This window comes from Astatotilapia calliptera, chromosome 7 (assembly GCF_964374335.1).
Source record: "Astatotilapia calliptera chromosome 7, fAstCal68.1, whole genome shotgun sequence".
Classification (NCBI taxonomy): domain Eukaryota; kingdom Metazoa; phylum Chordata; class Actinopteri; order Cichliformes; family Cichlidae; genus Astatotilapia; species Astatotilapia calliptera.
In genome coordinates, this window is record NC_137428.1 from 22,505,903 (window position 1) to 22,530,861 (window position 24,959).

At 37.5% G+C, this 24,959-nt stretch overlaps 1 protein-coding gene across 1 annotated transcript in view; it reads left to right on the plus strand.

Moving 5' to 3' along the window:
* brinp1 (bone morphogenetic protein/retinoic acid inducible neural-specific 1) overlaps window positions 1-24,551 on the plus strand; it is a 115,375-nt gene extending 90,824 nt beyond the window's left edge. The window contains exons 6-8 of the mRNA XM_026173679.2: window positions 6,887-7,123; window positions 12,839-13,061; window positions 19,826-24,551. Coding sequence (XP_026029464.1) covers window positions 6,887-7,123; window positions 12,839-13,061; window positions 19,826-20,966 — 1,601 coding nt within the window. The 3' untranslated portion in view covers window positions 20,967-24,551. The remainder of the gene's footprint in view (window positions 1-6,886; window positions 7,124-12,838; window positions 13,062-19,825) is intronic.
* Window positions 24,552-24,959: the final 408 nt, after the last annotated feature.

Below are 24,959 nucleotides of genomic sequence, written 5' to 3' on the forward strand. Positions count from 1 at the left end.
ACGTAAGCCAAAAAGAAAGAGAGCAGCTCACTAGCTGAAAACACGGACATGCAGCTCACTAGCTGAAAACCACCAAAACACAGCTCACTAGCTGCAAACTCAACTAACACTCAGCTCACAAGCTGTAACCACACTAATGGCACTCTGGCCCAGAGCTCACCTTTCCCTGGGCTTAAATACTTTTAATTACTGACGTGAGTCAGCTGTGTAACAGGGAAAGGTGGCACCTCAGGCAGAAGAGGTGGTGGGACACGCCCACACAGGCACCTTCAGGAGGAGGCCCTGCTAGGGCCGTAACAATCTTCTGAATGATTGGAACATACACTTTTTAGGAATTGGCTTGTGTTTTTTATTTTAGATCTGACTGAAAGATGCACACTATTTAGTTTTACTACAGCTGGGAGTTAAATATGCTTTTATTCTTCCTCATCAATTTGTTTTTTATTTGTTCATCCTCTCTCTAGGCTAACGCCTAAAAACCTGATGATATTGGTTTTGGCTGAATTCTCACTTTCAGCCTCCTCTGGGACCTAGAAGTAAAAATAGCTTACTGAGGAATGAGAATTAAATGAAAGGGGATTAACACATGGTAGGTAAATAGTCTAGATTTGAATGGTTTTCTTGAACTCTTGCAGAGTGTGTTTCAGGTAGCGAGACAGGAATAACAAATCTATTCCCTGCCACCTGATAGTATTTATAGTTTATTAATTTAGAAAATGTATTTTTAAGTGGCAAACCAGTAGGAGCTTTAAATGCATTAGGGCAAAGTCATAGAATATTGTTTGTGCAATGTGATATCCTACACAGAGCGACAAAACGTGTACTGGGGCTGAAAATTGCAAATTGGTAACGTATATTAACTGCATCAACGAACGATAAAAGGCCCAGCAACCTCCACAACCCATTACCCTGCAAGGATCCAATCACCTCCAGTATGGCTGTCATAAATTAGCACCAAAACAAAAGCAAACTAATTTGCTTCTTTCAGTCCCCACTGCATGCTTTTCTCTTTCTCCGGTTTCCTCAAGAGCCTAAATTGGAAGAGCCATGAGCCTATCTTGGAAGATTTATGAATATGTTAGAATAGCCTGAGCCAACAGTTTTCAAAGTGGTGAAGTGAAAATAAATTAAACTGGCCCTGTAGGCAAGTCGTGCACCGAGTGATGAATTAGATACTCATTGCTCTGTCGCTCGATGCCTGTCCCTCTTTTCAAGTGAAAATGCTGCAAACGGGGAAAGACAAACAAGCATACAAATCAATTAAGTTTCTTTGATGATGGACTTGTTGAGAAATTGATTTGGGGACTATAAGTGTATTAGTAAACACACTGTTCTGGTTACCAGTGAATAATTTACTAAAGAAAAATATCTGATGTAAATCATAAAGAGAGAGGAGCACAACAATAAATCTACAAAGGCGTTTTCATCATCTTCCCCCCCAACTCAGTCAGCCTCTCTCTTTTTGCTCTGCTTCTTTTTCTGTACGCACAGAGATAGTAGTCCTGCTGCATTCATCTGTTTCTCGCTGGGTCCTGCAAAACTAAAATTATTTGACGACGTTTAGAAATTACAGGGTAACTTTGGCTATACCCCATGGTTTGTCGCGAATGTCTGTTGAATTGCCTCTCAGAAGGACCCATGCATTTTTGAGGCAACTCTCTCCTTTGTCAAAACACACATGCTTCTTGGCAAGACATGCTATAACATAGGATCATTTTAAAAGTGGATTGCTGCGAACACGTTTTTCACTTCTCTCTAACATGCTAAAACCCCAAACCTGATGAAATCTTTCCATGTTGACTTGGAGGTCAGCTTTCAATTGGAAGTGGCCATTCAGGTGAAAGTTTCGATTTGGTCTAGCATGATCATAAATCTCTTTTTCTTTTCTGCTTAGTCTTGCTAGCTGCCGCTTTTGAAAATGCTGTGGTTTTCCACACAGTCATCCTTTTAAAATGAATTTTTCTCATCAGTTCAGTTAGAATTGTATGTATATATTTATTCATTTATTTATTTATTATTGCATTTGGAAAGACCCATGCAGCACAGGAAGTGCTTTTGCAAACGCTTTTTGTATTTGCTCAAATGGAAAGAAATGTTGATGTGCATTTACAGAAAAGTAGTTACTTTATAATAATGAGGAACACTTTAAATGATTTCCTATGAAGTCAGAAACTGCAATGTCCATTTGTGTTAATGCTGTTAGACTATTAGGAGTACATATAACTGTAATTTTCCTGATATTATCATTTAAGTTATTGTACAGTAGATTGTCTAGAATTCAGCAGGTTTATTTATTATAAGAAGAGTGTAAAGCAAAAAGGCATTTCTCAATACAAATAGATGAACAATATGTCTGCGTTTAGGGACGTTTGATGTAAAATTTGGACTTTTGATCTGATGTGTGTACACAGCCCATCGTGACACTTTGAGGGCAGTTGTATGTTTTATAACTGAAATGGGAATGTCAGAGCTTGTCATATGTCTGCCCCCCCTCCTCTCTGGGGTTCTCGTAAAACATGTGATTTCTGCAAGAGGCTGCAAAGGGTGTGCACGTGCGCATGTACATGGGCGTATGCGTTTCTCTGTGTGCATGCGCACGATTGTGTGACTAATACAATATCTCACCAGCCGAAGCCTACTACTACAACTGCTGTGCAGGGATACAAGGCAGCACATGACAGAACAGCTTGAACAGCGCAGCTGAAGTGCACATGCAGCCAACAGCAACCACCTATCTAATTACTTGCTGAAGCCGATTTTGTATTAGGACTAAAAATCATTTCTAAATTCTACTTAAATGGATGAACACTGTTAAAGTGTTAAAGTGGGGAAAAAAAGAAACACTACAAGTGTGCATTGGTGTCCTGTTGTGATGGTTTACAAAGTCAAAGGTGGGCAGAGAAAAGCAATCACCAAATTACTTTTTACTCTGACCCATCATGTATATCTGTGTTCTGTGTGCAGCACAACTGACAATAATTCAGCATCATGTCGAGCTCATCCACCTCTCTAGACCGCCTGCCCTGCTCAATTCAGCAACTGCTTCAGCATGCAATTTCAGCAATTCCTCTTTTTTCAGATAGCAGGGACAGCGAGCTCTGAAGGCCAAGACCATTTTTATAAGTAATTTGTGCTTTTACAATGATTGCTGCACCTGCGTCATCAAAGCTAAACTTATATAGAGATATTATGTGGGACATATGTTTGGTCTTTTCACGGACACATATCATGGATTTGCAGGCTCTTGCATCTCAGTACATCATAAGGTATGTTGTCATTTCATGAAATATCTTTTTTCTTTTTTTGCTATTTCATATATACACATTTTATTGTATGCTTCTGTACCACAAAAACCACAGGAAAGGAAGGAAAAAACATTTCAAATGTGTAAATACTAATTAAACTCACAAACAATTATTCTCCACAATTTATTTTTTTAAAACGTACTGTAACGCTAAATTTTGACATCTCAAGCTGCTTCCCTCTAAAGTGCTTAGAACACTTACGATAATCTGTGATAATCTACTCACCAAAGATACACCAACACATTATCCATTTGAATGCTAAGTACACCTCATTCAGAACTTTAAAAAATGCTAACATATTCTGAGAGCTTAGAATAGCTCCAGTGGAACATGTTATCCTCTGTCAGGCCCAACACACACATACACCTACACACACAGAGGCAGAGACCTAAAGCGCTTTATGCAAAGAAATGAAAAGTGGATAAATAGCTACTTCAGCTGCACCTTTACCTCATAGCTTGCTAAGAAATAGGCAAACGCAGCAAATCTCATATGGTGTATTAAGTATATAGGATCAGCAAGAATGGCTGGGTAGGCCTAGACTGAAGAGAAACAGACTCTTATCCAGTTCAGAGGTCTTTGGTTTTGTATCATGGCTGTACCGATAACCTCCAATGGTAATTTAATGCCTCCATTGAAGTAATGCACTTTATTGCACCAGTGGATTAAGTAATGATTATTTTGTGAAATTGTGGCCACACAATGGTCAATTAATCTTTAATGAAACTGTAACTTATGAGGCGGAGCGTGGCTTTCCAATAAGCAGGCAACTGCTTGCCAAAGCAGTTACAAGCCTCAGTTGCGGCCTACACACCCTATCTATCACCATGTAAAAATAGAGCACTCTCGAAAAAGACACAATGAAAAGGCGAAGTCACACTTGCAGAGTCTCAGATTTTAGCATTCATGGAATGGTAGCGGGCCTATATCTTCCAAACTACGTGAAGAAAATATATCAGCCTCGGATGTATGCAATGAGATTAACTGCCATTTTGAGGTGCTATTTATTTATTTAGAGCAAGCCAGGCACATGGGTTGCAGGGAATTATTTGCACTGACAGAGCATGAAGTTGGGGGTTATCAAAGAGCTGCACAAGAATTCCAATACAGTACAGTTTCATTTCAGCATCTCCTCCTTAATCATGGTAAGTATAGCTCCAGTGTGTAGTGTTTTCCTTGACATGCACCTGCCTCAGAGCCACATAGAGAGAAGGTTTAAACCTCATTCATTTTGAATGTATTCACGTGTTGTTGCACTAACACAGCAAAGCCGAGTAAGTCACAAAGATAAATGTTTTTACTCTGATTAGTTTCTCATTTCATTTTTGGCCTGCGGGTTTTAATTCTCTCTCTCATTCTGCAATGCACTAACAAACGCTGATGGATTTACTTTCTGTTCATGACATCATTCTGCACACGAGTAGAAGGACAAGACACCACATTTCCAATTCTTGAGTGTATGCTCAGTGCGAGAATGTAGAGGAGAGCAGACGAGGTGAAGAAACGGGAATGAGGAGAGTGATTGATGGAGTGAATGCGAGCCAAAGGATGATGGAGAAGAGTCAAAGGGTATGTGCATGTGTGTGGCCAGTAGGAGTGAGTGTAATGAAGTAAGACAGTGGAGATCTGTGGGAGGCAGAGAGAACGGGACATAAACAGTGAAAGAAGAGACTGGAAAACAAGAAACTGTAAGACAAATAGTTCCTGCTGCAATTGTCCTGTTGCAAGAGTGATATCGGAAAAAGAAAATATGTACATGTTGATGCAGAGATTGAGGTATGAGGTATGGTTAGACAGACGAGGGAAGGGGGGAGGGCTGAGGCACTCGGTGTTATTGTGCACCCGGCCGCTGGCACCAGCACTGTCAGTGAGCAGCGTTGATCCGTGAACTTGCCATCTGGATTTTCCCACAAATCACATTAAAGTTTCAAGCCCAGGAATACATCAAGCTAAATGAATATTGGATCCAGACAGGCCTGATGGAGAAAAAGCCCTGTGCAACCCAGCTCTTTTGTGGTCAGACATGATCTATTCATCCTCTTTACTCCCACCATCCCTTCTTCCTTCTGTTCTCCTCTTCCCTGATAGGCAGTGGTTCTGATGAGCTGTGCAGGAGAAAGGCACTTATTATTAAATAGGTACATATTACAAGTACAGACTCTAGGACAAAGAATATGCGAGTAATTAAATTGTTGCAAAAGGTAAAACTACTTGCAGAAACCTGAAATTTGATCTAAAGTAACATAATCTAAACAAAAATATCCCTGAATATCAACCTTTATATGAATTATAAAACACTGCAGATTGAAATAACTAAACACAGCGTGCATTAGTTTTAATTCTTTTACCTGAAATCAGCTTATGTTTTAGATCCCACTTATTAAGGCCTTAATCTGTTTCTCAATTGCACACAGTTATACGTTTATTGTAGAGTATGTTGCAGCTAGAAATAAGGAGGATTAATTGCTGCATGTGCATACATAATAAGGGACACTGTTTGACACCCTGACAACACATTGAAAATGATTCATGAGCACAGTATGAAATTATATGCTTACTTTCCCTTTCATTTTAGCAACATTATGTTGACTTTGCATAAATGGATTTCAGTTTTCACCGAAAGGTGAAAATAATATGTGTGTGGCAAAAATAATGCAATCATTCATCATTCAATAACATGTTTTGTTCAGGTTCCTGGTTGCATATTTTCTGCTGAAGCGCTGTTTGTGCTCAAGTAAAAGCCATTAAGAAAATATGGCCTCGCCAAGATTCTGTTTCATACAAGAAGGAAAAAAATCTATTTAGTTCTTTTCCAATCCAGTGGCTTGTAGAGCTAGGGATTTATTTTCCCCAGGCTTGGACTGAAGAGAAAGCCTGTACTGTTAGTTGTCCAGGCTTCAGTTGTGTGAGATCCCCAGGGTGAGATATGGATTGGCTTGGAGTCTAGAAATTATAAATACCTTGTCAGTGATAGTGAAGGCTGAAGAGGTTCAGCTTCAGCTCTAAATTGGGCTGAAGAACACGCATTCAGCTATTGAGATTTCTCTATAATTAGCAGAATGCTGCATAGTTTGGGTATGCAAACCACAAGCAAGTATGAATGGTAAGACACAGTAAAGTACATGCATGCATGCTAGAAAACGAATGCTGTGGGAGATAGCTTCACTGCTATATGCGAACCAATACGACACACAAGAGCAGGCATAAATCAAGGATTTATACATTGTCATCATGAGCGACCCACCATAGAACAAGCAGTTCTAGCTGAACAGAGAAGATTGCTGGAGCACATCCTTTAGAAAAAATAAATGAGTACTTATGACACAAAGCAATCTTAGTAGAGCAGTCAGTCAATTCATTGCTTTTTCCCTCTTTTCTGGTAACTTGGTCTGTGGAGAGATGCCGTATACATCTCAAGATACAGCAGCATGACAGACAACATTTACCTCATATTTTTCAGCATATTTTTAGATATTGTCTTTTTCAAGATGGTTTCTTCTATTATATTTTCTTCTGTATTTTATTTATTATCCCATTGTGTTTTTTAAAAAAACCCTGTTTCACATTTATCTGTTTTTCAGGCCTGCAGGTTATTTTCCCAGAATACCTGCAAGAGAAATTTGTCCAGTCAGCTCTGAGCTACATTATGTGCAATGGAGAGGGGGAATATGTGTGCCATAACAACCAATGCATCTGTCAGTGTGCCGAGGAGTATCCCCAATGCAACTGTCCTATAACCGACATCCAGATCATGGAGAACACCCTGCTGGGGATGTATGAGTCATGGGCAGCCTCCTACAAAGACTTTGAAAGCTCTGGTAAGCTTGAATATCCTTCTAAATATGATAAGAATCATCAGATCTCATGTCCATGCATTTAAAAATTAATCTTTTTAAAATTTCTTCTTTTTTGTTTTGTTCAGTTTTACAATTTTCTATGAGAGACAAACTGTCATACATTTCGCCCCTTTAATTCTGAAGTGCTTATCAAAATTTGAGCTGAGGCAGCTCTGTGTTTTTTCCAACCCCCCCCCCCCCCCCCCCGAACCCATATTAATGAAAAATAACGAGCACCTTTAAAACTAGCATACATTTATATTATGCTGCTGCAAAGGGTCAGTAGCCTTGGCAATCTTGATGATCAGTCTTCATCCTCAACTAAATCGATGCATTTAGGAGGAGATCAGAAAAACACTCACATGGGACTGTGACTTCTTTTTTTTAATGACAGTAAATAGCAAAATGATCACGTAACCAGATGCTAATTACACAATGTAAAGGTGTCTGTAGAAGTGAGTGCAAATGCAGGCACAAAGGCGGCAGTAGAAGTTTGGACACAGCAGAGAAAAAACACATATTGTGCCTTATTGTTTTATGGCAAGGCACCATGTATATCTATTATTAATACGAAATAAAAGTGTCTTGATACAACCTGCCAGCAACAGATAAATATATTTATGCACCATAGGGGTAAGTTAATGTTAGTCATGAAGGTCACTGAGTGCAGTACATCTTCAAAGAAGTACTTGAAAAGAAAGAACACTGGAAGAAGCCAAATAAAAGAACATAACTTCTTTTCAGACCAAAGCACAAAGAGTTGTGCGGCCTCTGCTAAACATTTGAAAAATAAATGCTTGAGAACAGGTTCAAAAACCTCAAAGCATCAGATTGACATATGATATAGACAATCTGTATAATTCAGCATGTGTAAATGTAATGACAGGGCACATTCAGTGCCTGCTAATATTTGCAGCACTGGAGTATTCTGCTGCTTAAACTAAATGGTACACCAACATTGGTTTGTGGAAATGTTCTGTAGGTACTATAGAAAAGAGAGCTGATGTGACACTACACGATTCATTTATTGCTTAGCATTCCTTTCAAAAGACAGAGCTGTGGCAGTATAACATTACTGGCTGTGAGAAAAGCTGCAGCTGCTCTGCTTATGCTCATTTTAGCTGTGACTGTTGCTTTGTTGATATTGCTCAGACTCAGCTGCATTTGTAGTTGAATGTATTCAGTGAATTTCTCTCATTAAACTTAGTCAAGAAAAACATAATTATGCAATACATGCTTGGATTTTACAATAGTTTGTTTGTTTTTTCAGATATAAAACAACAGTCAGGCTATCAAACAATGCCTGTATGTGGTTAGTATGTAGGTAGTTTATCTGGGTATATACTGCCTCAGCACTGAGTGAGAGCACTGACCAAACTGGTTTATCTACTTATTTAGCTACAGTGATTCCCGAAGTTACACCTGTTCCTTATGAAATAGGCTATGCAGACATTATTGTGGCTGAAGATAAAACGAAGGCAATGAGCCAATACGCAAGTTATTGCAAAGTGCAGTTTTAGTGTGAAGTAAACTTTGTCCTATGGGATCCAAAACAAATGTTCACATACACAAAGATAACCCAAGTAAATGCAAAATGAATTTTTACAAAATTAAGTATGTTTTCCGAAAACCCTTGGGGATCCTAAAGATGAGTTTTTGGCAAATGTGACATGAGCCTTTGTCTTCTGGTTTTCACTTTGGAATTCTCCCATGGATGCCATTTTTCCACAGTCTCTTTCTTATCTTTCTTGTTGAATCATTTCTTCATTTGTGGATAATGGCTGTCATCATGGTTTGCTTGAGTCCAAAAACCTTAGAAATGACTTGTAGCCCTTTTCAAATTGATGACTTTGCTTCTCAGCTGTTTCTTTAAATTGTGGCATGATGTGTTGCTTCTTGAGACATTTAAATCTACTTCACTTTGTCTGACAGGTTATATTGGACTCTTTGATTCAACGTGCTGGTAGTAATCAGGTCTGAATCTGGCTAGAAAGGGGGACATTTGATTTTTTTTTTGTTTTTGTTTTTTATGTAGGGCTTGTTAGCAGAGGAGGAGCCAGACATTTGAAACACCCGGGGCTTAGCCCTAAAGGGTAGTATGCATGTGGGATTTTTTTTTTTTTTTGAGGGGGGGGGGGGGGGGTGTAGAAATGACTGAAAGATTAATAGGCTCTGTTTTGAGTTTTGTTCAAAAAAGAATGACTTCATATAGGGAAATATATATATCACACATGCAGGACACCTTAAACTAGTTTTTTAATTGAGCAGCAAGACAGAACGAAGTCGGGGCTGTATCAAGACACAGGGACTAAACCCCAATTCAACCAGACCCAGAACTGATCCAGAATTAAAACAGGACTACAACAGTTCAAAAGCAGGATTACTGAGGACTTAACCAAGACATAACCACAATCAGAACTAGATGATAGTAGCACTAAAAATCATCATAGACCTGCACTACACTTATTTATTTAATTCTACCAAAGTACAATATTTAGATTGAGAAAAGTTTATATAATTATTTAGCCTTGTTGTGCAAACAAGCCTGCAGAACTTAATAAATATAGAATTTGAAAAATAGCAAACCTAAAAAGAAACACTAGGTACGAGATACATGAGTACCTATGATACAGTGATACTTTTAGTAAGCAACCATTTGACTAACATGTGTGTCTCACCTGCTCTTGTTCATCTCTGTTCTGTCCTTATTCTCCTCTCTCTCCCTCTTTGTGCTGACAATCATCAAATATACAGTTGAAACCAGATATTTACAAACTCTTCAGATCAAAACACAAACACTTTTTTAATTGTAACAACAAATCAGACTAAATGTTTATTTTTTTAGATTGATAAATATAAAAACATATTTGTTAACTTTAAGAGTAAAGAGAGAAACTGTCTGTGTTTTTTAATTGCAAATGGCACCAAATTGTATTCAAATTGAGCCACACTTATGGAGCTCCACGATTCTTTTCCTGGTGTTTTGGTTGACATCTCTTGATTTTCCCATGTCAAAGAAACAGGCTCTGTGTTTTGCCTTATATGCATCCACAGGTGTGCCACCAATTTACTCACATGGACTCTACTAACCTATCAGAAGCTTCTTCAGCTCAGAATGGAATCGTCTGGAGTTTTCTTATTAATTAACAATAAACTTAGTGTACATGTACTCCTAAATTTAATGAAAGTGATAAAAAATAGACAGCTCTGTCTCTCTTTATTCTGACATTTAACTAATTCAAAATATATTTCAATATTTATCTAAAACAAAAGTTTACTCTAAATTGATGTTGTACAGTAAAAATGTTTTATGTTTTCTCCCTAAAGTGTATGTAAATATCTGGTTACAAATGTGAATATCCTGCTGTGTACTGAAATCCCTCTTGTTTTGCATAGAAATATACTGAACAACATACAAAGCATAATATATAAAATAACATTTACCTGAGTTTTTCTTTGAAAGAACCCTCTAATGTCCATTCTTATATTTCAGTACATAACTGAAACCGAATTAGTCGGGGAGGGTAAGAACTGAAAATATGAAATAAACACACGTAAGCTAAGACTCTCTAAAAAATAGCATTTGTTCGGCTTTTCATTTCGCCATTTGTTGATTCACTTGAAGAGCAAGTAAAATAATATTGGTCAAGTGATCAGTTTCATATCAATCTTTCGTGATGCACCGTCATATTTACATTATTTGTACGGTACGAATGATTTGCTTTGGTACCTGCTCAAACTTAAGCTCTCCTTAGTATGGCTGGCTCCGTCTCTCCAACAGTGCACTCACGGGCAGCAGCTCCCCCCGCCCCCTCGCTCGGTCGCTTAGTGCCTGAGCTTGGATCATACCAATATCAGGGGGGGATTCACGCACAGTCGTAAATTCCCACAGTGTGCACTATGTGCTTCGAATATTGTGTGTACTTTTTGTTTTATACAGTTGTCAGCCAGGCATCTAACTATGAAAAAATTACACTCCAAAATACCCCAGGCTTCTGACAAAACAACCCAGGCTTAAGCCCCGTAAGCCACCCCCCCGCTCCGCCCCTGCTTGTTAGGTCCTTTTGATAAATGAAAATCATGAATTAAAAACATTTTAATTTAGTTGGGTTATCTGTGTATAATAATTAAACTTACCCAGTGATCTGAAACAGTTAAGTGTGACAAATATATTAAAACTACAAAATCAACACGAGGGGAAATACTTTTTTACAGTACCATAAAGTGCTACATCTGAGTATAATTTAAGGTCATTTTTTAAAATCTACAAGCTCCTGCTACATAGTTTAGTTTATCTAATGCCACATCAATTGATTTTCTTTGATTGTCTCAGATTTTTATTTTTTATTTTCACTTTTTTATACAAATGGCATAGGATATCCATACAATCTGGTGAAAAATACATGTGATACAAAACAACAAAGTGAAATGTAATGGCACAATGGGTGAAGTATGGTTACATTGTGAGCGCTTTAATCTCTAGATAAGGTGTGCTGGATGGCTTAAGATAAGGACTATGTGGAAGCACTTTCAAGGAAGGAGTCCTTGACGGCTTTGAAGCCTATATAAAAGGACTTGGCAACTATTAAACTGGCATTGGGAGTGACTCAATAAAAGCGATGTTTTTTGGTGGGAGAATCAGATATATCTGAATACTGAGTGCTGGAGACACCCGGCTTTTCTAGGAAAAGGGAGGTACCTGACATTTCTGAAAGCTGGGTGGAGGGATATGGCAAGTTCAAAACAGGGGAGGAGAAGAAATCTGGCTTCTTTGAAGAAGAAGAGGAAAGGAGCTCTGATATGCCTGTGCGGAGGGTGGAGGAAATTCTGACATTTCACGGCAATGGTTGAAAAGGGGTTCTCAACTGTGGTTAATTCTGTTAAACTGTCTTGAGGAGGACTGCAGGAGGGTTCGGCTGTACAACTGCATCTCTTGAATATGGGATTTGTTGTTCACGAACAGAGTGGAGCAGTTTTTAACTGTGTCCAATAATATTTATGTCATACTTTTCATGGTAGACTATTGCATCAAGTTTATAGCTTTAACAAACTTTTTGCATTTATAACAAACACTATAAATGCAAAATTATTGCTCTTGTTGTTCGTCTACTTTTGAACTGTATTCAGTTTAAACTGTAGGAATTAAAATGTTTAATTAATGAGCTTAGTATTAAGGATGGATGAACAATGAGTTAATCTGAATTAACTGACTCAGTTGATTAGCACGCCAAATAAAAGCCTCTTTGTCCATGTGTATTTTTGTCCATTTGTATTTTTCAAGCATCTTCATGCTCATTGTTGCCAAAAATTGAAGCTATCGTTGAAAACAGCAGTTGTCTATGGAGGAGACAAACAAGAATTTTTAGAGGCAGAAAGAGGGACACAAGGACAATCATCACCACTGGTTGGAACAAATTTGTTGAGGCAGCAATCTTGAAAAGGTGTCGGGGAGCACAGAGTGAGAGGGTGTTTACTGCGCTGAGAGTCTCATTTCTCTTCAGATACTCACAGCAGTCGAAGTACAAAAAGCACAGTACAGACATGAAAAAAACCATGTCAAACCTCACGTTTGAAGATATAAACTTGGAAACTATAACTTATAAAACGTACTTTGTTGCAAATATTACAACAACAGTTGTCTCCAGCTGTTTTTTTGTTTACTTTTGTTCTTTTAACGGTTCCCTCTCTGTCACCTAGATGAGTTCAAGTCATTTCTGAAGAGGCTGCCCTCCACTCATTTCCTCCCCATCAGCAGTGTGCATCTTCTCTGGGGCAGCGACTGGGATTTGCAGGCCCGCTACAGGCTTCTTCAGAGCTCCCTGGAGGTGCAGCGACTGAAGATCCAGCGCACCGCCCGCAAGCTCTTCAGCCTCAGCATCCGCTGTCACCACAATCCCAACCACCAGATGCCTAGGGAGAGGTGGGTAAAAAAAAAACTTAATTCAATGTTCTGTTCAAAATTAGCTATGAATTTACTCGGACAAGCCTAAGGTGCTGTTTCTGGTCTTAACATTTTTGGGATATCTGCTTTTTTTAAAGTAAAAGAAGATATTAAAATGTATCTTGCAGAGGAGTGACATCTTTCAAGGAAATTTCCCTTTTGGATTGATGTATGGGTTCTGTTTTATTTGGTGCTCCTTGAAGCGTGCACAGTGAGGATGACATCCATTATACATTTTAACTTATGGTTCTGTTGTTTCTGTCCATCAAGTCAACTTAGTGCTGAGGCTTGCACATGCCGAAAACACTCTACCTCACTCTTGTATTTCACTTTGCAATCTAAAAGGGGGGGAAAAAATAGCTGTGGGAGTTTTCTTGATAGGTCATTGCACACATCTGTCACCACCTACTGCAGTTGCAGCTTAAGAGCCTTGCTGCGGATGTGCCATTGTGTCAGCGCTGCATGAAATGCCAGGAATTTTCAACCATCCACTCTAGCAAATATCAGAAAACACTATGCAAAATATGCAAAGTTCCTGGCTTCCACATGAAACACCCCCAAAACTGTTATGTGTAGGGGATGTCACCACATAAATGGAAACAGAATCCGTAAAATATTCATTTAAGTGGTCTGAAAATGAGCCGCTGTCAACTGTCACTGACAGAAAAAGAGCACACCCACATTTGTGCGTGAGAGTTGGCAAAGGTTTGTTCTGAAGTGTTATCAAAGAGCTGCAGTATGCGCTTCCCCGTCCATGGAGTATGCATCAAGAGTGCCTGATGGCACTGGAAATAAGAGCTGCATGTTTATTTGCTTGCTTGTGTAAGACAACTTTGCATCAGATGAAGGAATTATTTGGTTTTATTATAACCGTGTGCATTTGCAGTACATATATACGTACAACATTAAGATTTTCCTTTCCGTTAAGATATTACCAACAAGGACTCCAGTCCTTCCATTTTTTCCAGTCAAACTATAACAGATAGTCAGTGAAGAGACTGAGGCAAAGTTGAAGGCCTGTGTGTTTAAGATGTGTTCCAACGCATCTTCATGTCAGTCAGGCTGTGAGTTGATGAAGATGTGAAAAAAAACTATATTGCTTGGTTCCAGAGATGAAAAACTGGTGCATCGGGATTCGAAATGACAGCAACACACATCCCTTGTGAGAGATCATTTGTCCCCTCTCCAGTTCATACTGTATATCAGACCCCTAGTGGGAAGGATCCACTTGCTATTTTGCATTATTCTACTTTGAGAGTAGTGTTCATCAACCTCCGAGATATTTTACTGAAGAAAGAATTGTATTTGTACAAGCTTGCTTTTAACCCAGAATGTTTTTAACCTTACCAAACTATGATTCAGCGTAACGAAGGTAAACCTTGATAATACCCATCATCAATATGTAACTGATAAATTAAGGTTAACCGTTAATAGTTTGCGAAAGGTTAACAAATCCTATAAACATTATTTCAGCTGATATTAAGTTAAAGTTTACAATTGTTTAAAAGCATATGAGCGGGTGGCTGGACTGTGAACCTGAATAAACCTGGAACGGCTTTTTCCACTACTATTGTATTTCTTTTTTATATACAGGATTCACTTTTGCTTTTCTTTAGTTTAGTTGTTTGGTTAGGTTAAGGAAAAGATCATGGTAAATGGTTTTTAACCCTGCATGGCTTAAGATTATCTAGTGCATTCAGACTTCACTTTTGTTCTTTGTCATGCCATGTAAATCTTCATTATGAAGCCTTAATAACAGTGAAATGCATAAAATTGACAAAAAATATACTTCAGGTATTGTTACTGTCGCTTCTCAGGATTATGAAGCAATACCTGATACACTGTAACCAGTGATGGGAATAATGGCGTTACAAATAACGGTGTTACTAATGGCGTTACTTTTTTTCAGTAACAAGTAATCTAACTAATTACTATTTCTATCATTACAACACGGTTACAGTTACTAACAAGAAAACGCGGTCCGTTACTATTTTTCAACAAGCAGACGGTTGAAGCTGTCTTCAGCTTACCGCATCTTATATCAGTTGCACAGAAGTAGCTGTAAGTAATCTGGACGCTACAGCCTTAAGCAGCTGCGCGCGCTCCCGTGGGCAGTTATCACTTTCTGGCAGACAATTACTTTTTGGCACAACACCTCGAGCTAGGGGGTAAAACAATCGCATGAGTGCTGCTGTTTGACTGAGGAAGAATAAAGTAGTCGTGGTAAGCCAATCACATGACCACTTCAAGATGACAAAGCAACAAGGTGATATATACCAGTTTTTTAATTGTGCTGAGAGGCCACGTAAAACCAGAGTCATGATAAACAATATATACGCGGCGTTTTTTCCTCAATCGTTTCGTCACTTTTACTGTCTATGGACAGCGCTAGCAGACACTCTCTGCTTATGAGCAAAAAATTAAAAAAACAAATGAACCAAAAAACAGCCCGTTCCTGTTGGTGGAAAAATGCACCATGTCGACCAATCAAAAAATTATATGGCAACATGACATTGTTTAAGGAGAGGGGGAAGTTTCAGGAGTGACGGCGAGAGAGAGAGAGAGAGAGAGACAGCAGAAAAAGAGAGAGAGTGAATTTGGAGATGTGAGAGATTTGTGAGTTTAGCGTGTTTGGAGTGTGTAGTTAATGTGTTGTCTTGTGTAGTTAGTGTGTAGTGTTGTGGATAGTTTTGTGTTGTGTGTCAGAACAATGAGGCGATTGCTGTCTCCAGGTAGAAACAGGAGTGATACACCTGCTGCTGTCAGACTTGCAGGCATCAGGCTGTGATGTTCTCCTTTATAGTGGACATAAATTATTTTTTGGAGTGGCACAAATAATTTGTGTGGCATCTTATTGATGCAGAACAGCTGATTGTTCTGTAAACAGTTTGAATGGTTATTAAAAAGGGGTAAGGTAAATGGCTGCAAACAACTTTGTTTGCAAAACCTGTGCATAGGATTTTAAAATTGACAATTTATATTTACATTTAAAGTTATAAAATATGATTCATTAAACATGTTTGTGGTTGTTACAGCAAAAATATAACTTTCTACTCGGATTTTATGTTTTTTGCCTGATTTTAGATCAATTGTGTTAATACAGTATGTCAAAATGAAAACATAACTGTAAATTCAGACACGTGAGGTTGTGCTGAAAAGAATGATACCAAACAAGGCAAAGTAAACAGTTTTTAAAGGTGAAATGTAGAGGTCAAATCAAAAGTACCTAAAAATGGCCAATTATACCCTGGACCCCAGAGGATTAAACATTTTTCTTAAAGTAACGCAATAGTTACTTTTCAAGTAATTAATTACTTTTAGAATCTTGTAACTCAGTTACTTTTTTGAAGAAGTTACTAGTAACTATAATTAATTACTTTTTCAAAGTAACTTGCCCAACACTGATTATAACTGATAATATATAATTAATAATGTAAATTTGTATCATAAAATATAACAAATAAGCATAAATTCGAACATCACAAATGACTAAACATTCATTCTCATTTTATTGTCTGTTAACAATTAAAATAAATGACACGCTACTGACAAAAGTTTCATAAACTACTTTTTAATATTGAGCATTATGAGCTACCTGTTGTTGGGAAGAAGAAATACAGCAATGTGACAGCAGAGTTAATGCTATTAAATTACAAGTATCTCAGTGAAACAAAGATTAGAAAGGGAGAAAGGGAAATCATTCCATTAGATTTGTTAACGCTAATAAGACAAATCTAATATCAGGATCTTAGCTGCAAATACCAATATGTAATACAAAGGTGATATTAGATCGGTAATTTATGAGAAGGCTGTGGCTGCGTGTTTTTTGCAATATGGTGGAGTGAGAGAAAAGGAGATTAGATGTGAAAAGGTGAAGTAAAATCTGTAATCTAATTTGGGATCATGCAAACATTCATAGTGCAGAAATGCAAACATAACACATACATATATAACTTAAAGGAGAGGGGAATATTTATCTATAGCTGGTGATAATCAGTCTGAAAGGATGAAGGTATACTTGTTTCTGAGTCCAAGTAACGATAATAAAAACTTGTTAATATTAACTTACCAAACAATTTAATACATTTTAATCTGCGTTGTCCCTTTACTAGTGCTTGCTACATAAACCCAAACAATAAACACATTTATACATACAAAGACAGGAAAATGAACACATCTGTTTTCCTAATAACATATACTTACAGGTATTCTGAATATCTGATAGGATTTTTATTTGACATGACGAGTTTATACAGTATACAATACTGTACTAAAGTTTTGACCCAACGCTCATTTGTTTATATTTTGGTTGGAAAACAAGAAACACCTGGAACAATTTATTGAAATATGTATACATGAAAAATACCGTAAACAAGGCAAAATAGAGTTTGTATTGTTGTACAGTTTTTTTTTAACACAAGCTGAACTAGGCAAGTTTTCTAATGTTTAAGCAGTTTTGAAAAATAGTCCTCCAGGCTTCCTGAAGGAAATTCCAAGGCTCTTCTTTAAATGTCAGCTACCTTTTGTTCCATTTTCTGTCAAGCTGTTCCCACACTGCTAATTCTGAGGTCCGGCTCTGGAGAGGCCAATCCTTGACTGTTCTATTGTGTGTTTATCTATCCAGGTATGCTTTTACTGCATGAGCAGTATGTTTGGGATCAATGTCACGCTGAAAAATGAAGCTGTTGCCAGTCAGATGTTTTCAGATGGTATTAAATGGTGAATTAAAATCTGATGGTGCTTTTTTGTGTTCTGTGGTGTTGGGGAATTTTTGACAAGATTCCCAACACCACTGACTGAAATGCAGCCCCAAGCCATTCAGTTTGATTCAATTGAATTTTATTTATATAGCACCAGATCACAACAGCTGCCTGGAGGTGCAAACCATGACATAGCCTTCACTGTGTTTTACATATGGCTGTAGACACCCACCATTCTACATATTTCCACTTTGAATCAAAATTTTAAATTTTGATTTATTACTCTATCAGACCTGTTGCCACCAATCTTGTGTAATTTGGCATGCCTCAGCCTTTTCTCCCTGTTTCCCTCCTGAAGAATGGCTTCTTGACAGCCACCCTTCCACTGAGGCCATTTCTGACGAGGCTTCAGCGACCAGTAGCTGGATCAGCTGAAGGGCCAGATGCATCTCTCAGGTCCTGTGTCTTTGCTGGATTTTTTCCTATTTCTTAGGGACATGGCTTATAGCTGCTGTTCATCTCCTGTAGACAGTTACAAAGTGAAATATTTCTCTGAAATTGGTACATAAAATAAAGGTCCAAGTACTAAATTGATCGAAAAAGTAGGCAATGTCTACAGATAAACCTTTGAAAGACCTTCAGGAAGCCTGGAGAACTGTTGCTCAAGACTGCTTTCTTGGAAGCAAAATGTGAAGAAATGAAGAGTTACTAAGGACTTTTTCCGATATACAAATGTAGAGTTTATACAGATTTTTGACACAGGTATAGTATTTTAGGAAAACAAAGGCATTCGTATCAAAATAACACAGATTCAGCTAACCTTTTGCACCATGCAGAATATTTTGTGAGTAAGAGAGCTTAAAAAATTCAGCCAAACATCATCAAGGAAGTAGTATGCTGTATGAATTGCAACGACAAGTAAGCTTATTCACTGCTTTGAAGAAGATCCTGGGTTTTCCACCTGCATGGTCTTTGTTGGGTTTGTTTTCTGACTCTAGTCAGAAGTATTCTTTGTTATATCTGGTATTCTTTATTTTACTCTGCCATTTTGACCGGATATTGTTATTCCTTTTCACCTTTGTCTAACCCATTCACCTACTTTTGTGTTCATGCCTCTACAGCATTCTTCAGGAAAGAAATGTTATGTGTCATTGTATGTTGATGAGGGATTGCCATAAAGTCTGTCTGTCTGTCTGTCTATCAATCAATCCATATCTCAGTTTGGAGCTCATCATAGAGAAATCAAAGTATGTGCTTCCATTGTTCTCTTTGGTTGATCTTTTCTTGTTATGGTATCACTTGTGGCAATGTCATATATCATTGTCAGTACTTAAAATAATTTACTTGTCAAACTAACCTTGACCAGCAATACTTTCTGAAATCAAAATTCAGATTTCATCTTCTACAGTCAGAAAAGAAGTTCCAGTACTGTCAGGATGACAAGGAAGGATGTCTGATGGGGGCAAAGACAAGACAGGAATATCAAGCAATGCTTTCCACCAAAGGGAAATAACCGGCCCTATCTACTAAAAATTATGTCCCTATCCAACCCCAAGGCACTGTAAATTATGCTGCAAAGCAAACACATTTTCTAGTCTTATATCAGATCAATTGGAATTAATATTATGGATGTATCTGTTTTAACTCTAGCAATGATCTTTTTCACAACCCAAAAAAGTACATTTAGTTAATCACAGCAAGTGAAAATGTAATGTAGAAGTCAAACAGTAATACAAAATTAAGTGAAAATAGTAATAGTCCTACCGAGGAAGACAAACCCAAGTTACCAGGGTGAAATTATGCCTCACACATGCCTCATTCACTCCATCAACTCCTCAGGGTTCTCTTTAATATGCTGGCCTTTTGTTGGAGAGAAAATATACTTTCTTTTCCTGATGAGAATTTAACATGTATACATTTTAACTTTATAGGCATTTAATGGTGTGCGTTCTTTTCGCTGTTCTTGTCACACTAGATTGAGATTAAAATTTCCTGATCACTGCTAATGCTCTTGTGCTTTTTTTCTGTCTTTTGCCTCTTTAGATCTGTGATGCAGTGGCTCAACAGGGTTCAGTCTTTCCTGTACTGCAATGAGAATGGGTTTTGGGGGACCTTCCTGGAGAGCCAACGGACATGTGTGTGCCACACAGGTGTCACACTGTGCCAGCGACCCATACCATGTGTCATAGGTGGAAACAACAGCTGTGCCATGTGCAGCCTGGCAAACATCTCACAATGTGGCTCATGCAACAAGGGCTACAAGTTGTATCGTGGTCGCTGTGAACCTCAGAATGTGGACTCAGAACGTAGCGAGCAGTTCATCAGCTTTGAAACTGATCTGGACTTTCAGGACTTGGAACTCAAATACCTGTTACAGAAAATGGATTCACGTTTGTACATTCATACTACTTTCATTAGTAATGAGATCCGACTAGAGACATTCTTTGACCCACGCTGGCGTAAGCGCATGTCCCTGACTCTCAAAAGTAACAAAAACAGGATGGACTACCTCCACATGATAATTGGTTTATCAATGAAGATCTGCCAGATGCGAAACAGCAGCATTGACCCCATGTTCTTTGTTTATGTCAACCCATTTAGTGGTAGCCACTCTGAAGGCTGGAGCATGCCCTTTGGTGAGCATGGTTACCCACGCTGGGAAAAGGTACGGCTGCAGAACTCCCAGTGCTTCAACTGGACTCTTGTATTGGGTAACCGGTGGAAGACCTTCTTTGAGACGGTGCACATTTATTTGCGTAGTCGTGCCAAGGTCCCATCTGGCCTCCGCAATGATACAGGACAGGGCCCGGTGGACCTCGCAGACCCGAACAAGCGCCAGATCTACATAAAAATCTCCGATATCCAAGTTTTTGGTTACAGCCTGCGCTTTAATGCAGACTTGCTTCGTAGTGCTGTGCAGCAGGTTAACCAGTCATACACACAAGGTACACAGTTTTACTCCTCCTCATCTGTTATGCTCCTCTTATTGGACATTAGGGATCGGATAAACCGTCTAGCGCCTCCCTCTGCACCTGGCAAACCCCAGCTGGACCTCTTCTCTTGTATGCTAAAGCATAGGCTCAAGCTCAACAACAGCGAGATGATTCGAGTGAATCATGCATTGGACATGTACAGCACAGAGATATTAAAACAGTCTGATCACCTGACTGCTAAACTCTGTTGAACATTCACATAAGGACAGCAAGTTTAACAGAAACACCCGACAAATGAACTATGGGGGTATATTACTCTTACTTTTTTTCTCTTTTTCATTTTTTGACCTTTTCTGCCTTTTGATGTAATATTAACTTTGTAAGCATAATTCTTAAAGAGAAAAAGGAAAAGGCAGTGATGCAAAGCTTTTCTGGCGTATAAAGAAGAATACTGAAACAACTATATGGACTGTATCATATTTGTCCCAGCATGTCTGTAAATCCCTAAAAGAACTTAAAATGAGAAAGAGACAGAAAAAAACAACAAAACAAAACAAAAAACATGAAATTTATGTACTGGTAAAAAAGAGGCCTTGATTTTACTCTGAGGGATCAAAGGTTATATCTGAAACTGCCATTCTTTATTGAAAAAAAAGGAAAAAAAACATTTTTAAAAGAAATAATAATAACACAAGGGCAGACCAGATATCACTTCATTCTAGCTAATGAGCTAATCGACAGTTTAATATTCAAAATGTTTATACATTGTAAGGATTAAGTATCCCTAGTGAGTAAGTAGTCAACACATTACTGATAGACTTTATTACATTTCAGACCCACGGTGAATCTGCATTGCTCTTTGTGAGTTATGAGGCACTCTGTCATTGTTCTGACACATAAGGCACACAGCAGGGCAGTAATGGATAGTCATGTCAAAACAAAAGCCAGCTGTTTATATATACATATGTGGTTGAATGTGTGTGTATGCGAGAGCGTGCGCTTGTGTATATCCTTTTTATTATTATTATTATTATTATTATTATTATTATTATTATTATTATTATTATTTGGCTTGATGCTTATTGCTGTTTGTTAATTGAATGTGTCATTTGAGATTGACTCCAGTCTTTGCTAATTCTTGCATTTGGAGCGCTTCTTCCCGTGTTTGAAATTCAAGCTGTGTTTTCCACAAGGCAGTACCTCCTGGTGCGTGAGTGCAATATTGTGGTCTGAAGATTTAACAATCAATGCTATTTTGTACAGCTTTGCAAAATGTACATGTTGTGACTGCTGATTTGTGGAGCTTTTTAGCACCAAGAGCAAAATGTAAGCATTCATCATTCAGGCACGTTTGCAAGACAATTTAAAGCCATACACTTCCCTGAGGTAGACATAAAGTAAAGTAAGTTCATAACCTTTATTCACTTCATAACACATGGAAAAAATGTTCAAGTTATATGTTTTTGTTTTAGTCCCTCAGCTGATTTCAGATAAGAGCACAGCAAAAGGGAAGTTGACAGAGGAGAGTGTATATTATATTGAATAGGAATGTCTTGTAAAGCCATTGATTTTTCATGTTGTTACACAGGGGAAAAAAAAAGAAAAGAAAAATATGAAGAAATGGTTGAATACTAAAGTATAAAATACCCTTTTGGCAGTGTTTAATCTGTACGCTTTTGATGGCCATGTGTATAAATGTCTGTTTTCCTTTTGCGATATGAAATCAATAACATTTTTTGCATGTTCCTGGAAGCATCAACAACTCTCATCATCCAAATGAAATATAAAACACTACCTATGTATTAATGGTCAAACTTTATTTGGGTAATCCAATGATGAAATATTTCTACTACTGTTAACTTTTTGTAGGTCTAGTCCTTTGCTTGGATGTTTGTTAACAAAGATGTTGTACAACCAAGTTGGTCTGGCCATTTTCGGGAGTTCAAACTTTAAAAAAAAAAAAAAAAAAAAAAAAGGGGGGGGGGGACATTGAGTAGTTGCTGTCATCTAAGCCAAACTCTGTAAAACAAAACAAAAACAGAAAGCTGTCAAAAATCCATATTTTTCCAAGTGTTCCGCCAACATTAATATTATTTTTTTTATGTGCTAGTCTCTTGATGTAGATAGTTTAACAGTATTAGTACTTTAGTTCAATTATATGTTCCTTTAACCTAACTTGGTTCTTACATTGTAATGACACTAGTCTATGGGGTCAGTCGTAAGTGTAGACAGTGGTAATGAGTTATGATTTTCATCTGGGTGACAATGACAATGAAGGTGTAATTCCTAAACCAAGCCCTGGACTAACATGTCATTACACTTACTCAGCTTCAGATTTCACTGCGTCAGAATTCCAACTTGAATAGCATCAGTATCTCATCTAACTTTGTTTTACAAAGATTACTCGTATGTTTTCTTATTATGTTGCCAGTCTTGTGAAGCATGTTTATTGCCTGGGAGGTGCTTTTTTTTGTTTTTTTAAATCACAACTGACTATAAAGCATTATTACAAACTAAAATGACATTCAGGAGATATAATTGTTAATAGCGGAATAGGTTGATTTGTATAAGTTTGGATAACAACAGCACAGCTTGTCAGCCTTTGCTCTGTTTTGGTGAATTAATCGAGGCTGTGTCATAAAAACAATTTGCGTGTTGTAGCACTAGGACAGTTAGTTCATGTTCACATGGTAATGGTGTGTTCAGAGCAAACTCAAGTAGAATCACATATGATCAGAATTTACCAGAATCCCATAATTCAGTCTACTGTTCTCCAAGGTTTATCTAACTTTTTCAGTTTCTGTATAAAAGAAGTTAAGTCATATAATTCCAGATGCCCATACATAGCAACAATGGACTAGGCATCCATTTATGATTGTCAGTGATGTCAGGAGAATATCATCATTGGCATATTTTCATGCATGTGGAAAACTTTAGGCAAATATCAAACAGAGCTGAGGCTGACAAGGTGATGCCCTAAAATGGCCCTATATATACACATTTCTTGATTGTTTAGCATCATTATTGGACTATCCAAATGAATTGTCTCCATTTCATCATTATTATTATTATTATTATTATTATTATTATTATTATTATTATTATTATTATTATTATTATTATTATTATTATTATTAAGTGCCTGTTATTGATCCCTTTAACATGTTTAGACCTGGACTAAAACTTTGAGATATTAAACAGAAGAATGACACTGAATTACTTTCAGAATTTAAGACCATACATGTTGAAATATACTCTTTTATTGTCCTCCTGGCAGCTACGCCGTCAGGTGTGCGCATGTGGGGAAGCTGACCACCAGACAGAGACAACAGATGACTCAAAGTAATGGTGGATATTTATTGTCTCCTGCTGTACAATATATCTGTAAATATGAACACTGTTACAGTAACATTGCTCTGCTACAGTAACAATATTATAAAATATAACAGTATTGAAAGGGAATACAAAGACTACTTCAAAAAGGCCCTCCATTTGAGTACATTAGCACAAAGTACAGGGCACTCATGTCTTATGTATCTAATTAGAATCATGACCATTTATGACTGTTTTTATATTGTCAAAGTGTATATTAAAATTTAGTTTTGAACCACTTGCAAGATCCATAAAACAAGCACATTTTCTTGTATGGCATTATGCTACCACAGTGTTGCTTATTGTATATGTATCCATGGATATGTCTGATAATGATTTTTACACCTAATACCTTGCCTATGTACTTATTTTGCTATTCTTTTGGGATCATTATCAGCTTATTTTAAATGAATGTTTCATATAATAATCTATTTCTCATTAAAATGCTATATTTAATAAGAAGAGCAATGCTTGTTTGTACAAATTCCCTATATGAAGTTTTTTGCACATCTTTAAAGTAACCTAGTTTTGCCATAGTTGCAATGGTAAATGAATGGCTGGATAATAAGTTATTTGTTTGGCTACATTTTTATTTTTTTTGTTTGCTTGTTGCTTGACCTCAGTGTTTTTTTTCTCTTATCATACAAATCAAACTGGTGTGTTCATCTGCTGAACCACTTAATAATTGTACGTTTTTGTAAAAGCATTCTGTGGCTAAAAGTGTTTGTAACACAAAGTTGGTAGAAAATGTTTTGGGTTTGATTTGTTAAAGGCCTCTGTGAGACCACACAAAAGCATAGAAGATGCAGTCTCACTTTTTATTTCAAAAGAAAAAAAACTTTTAAGGGAATAGCATTGTATTTTGTATATAT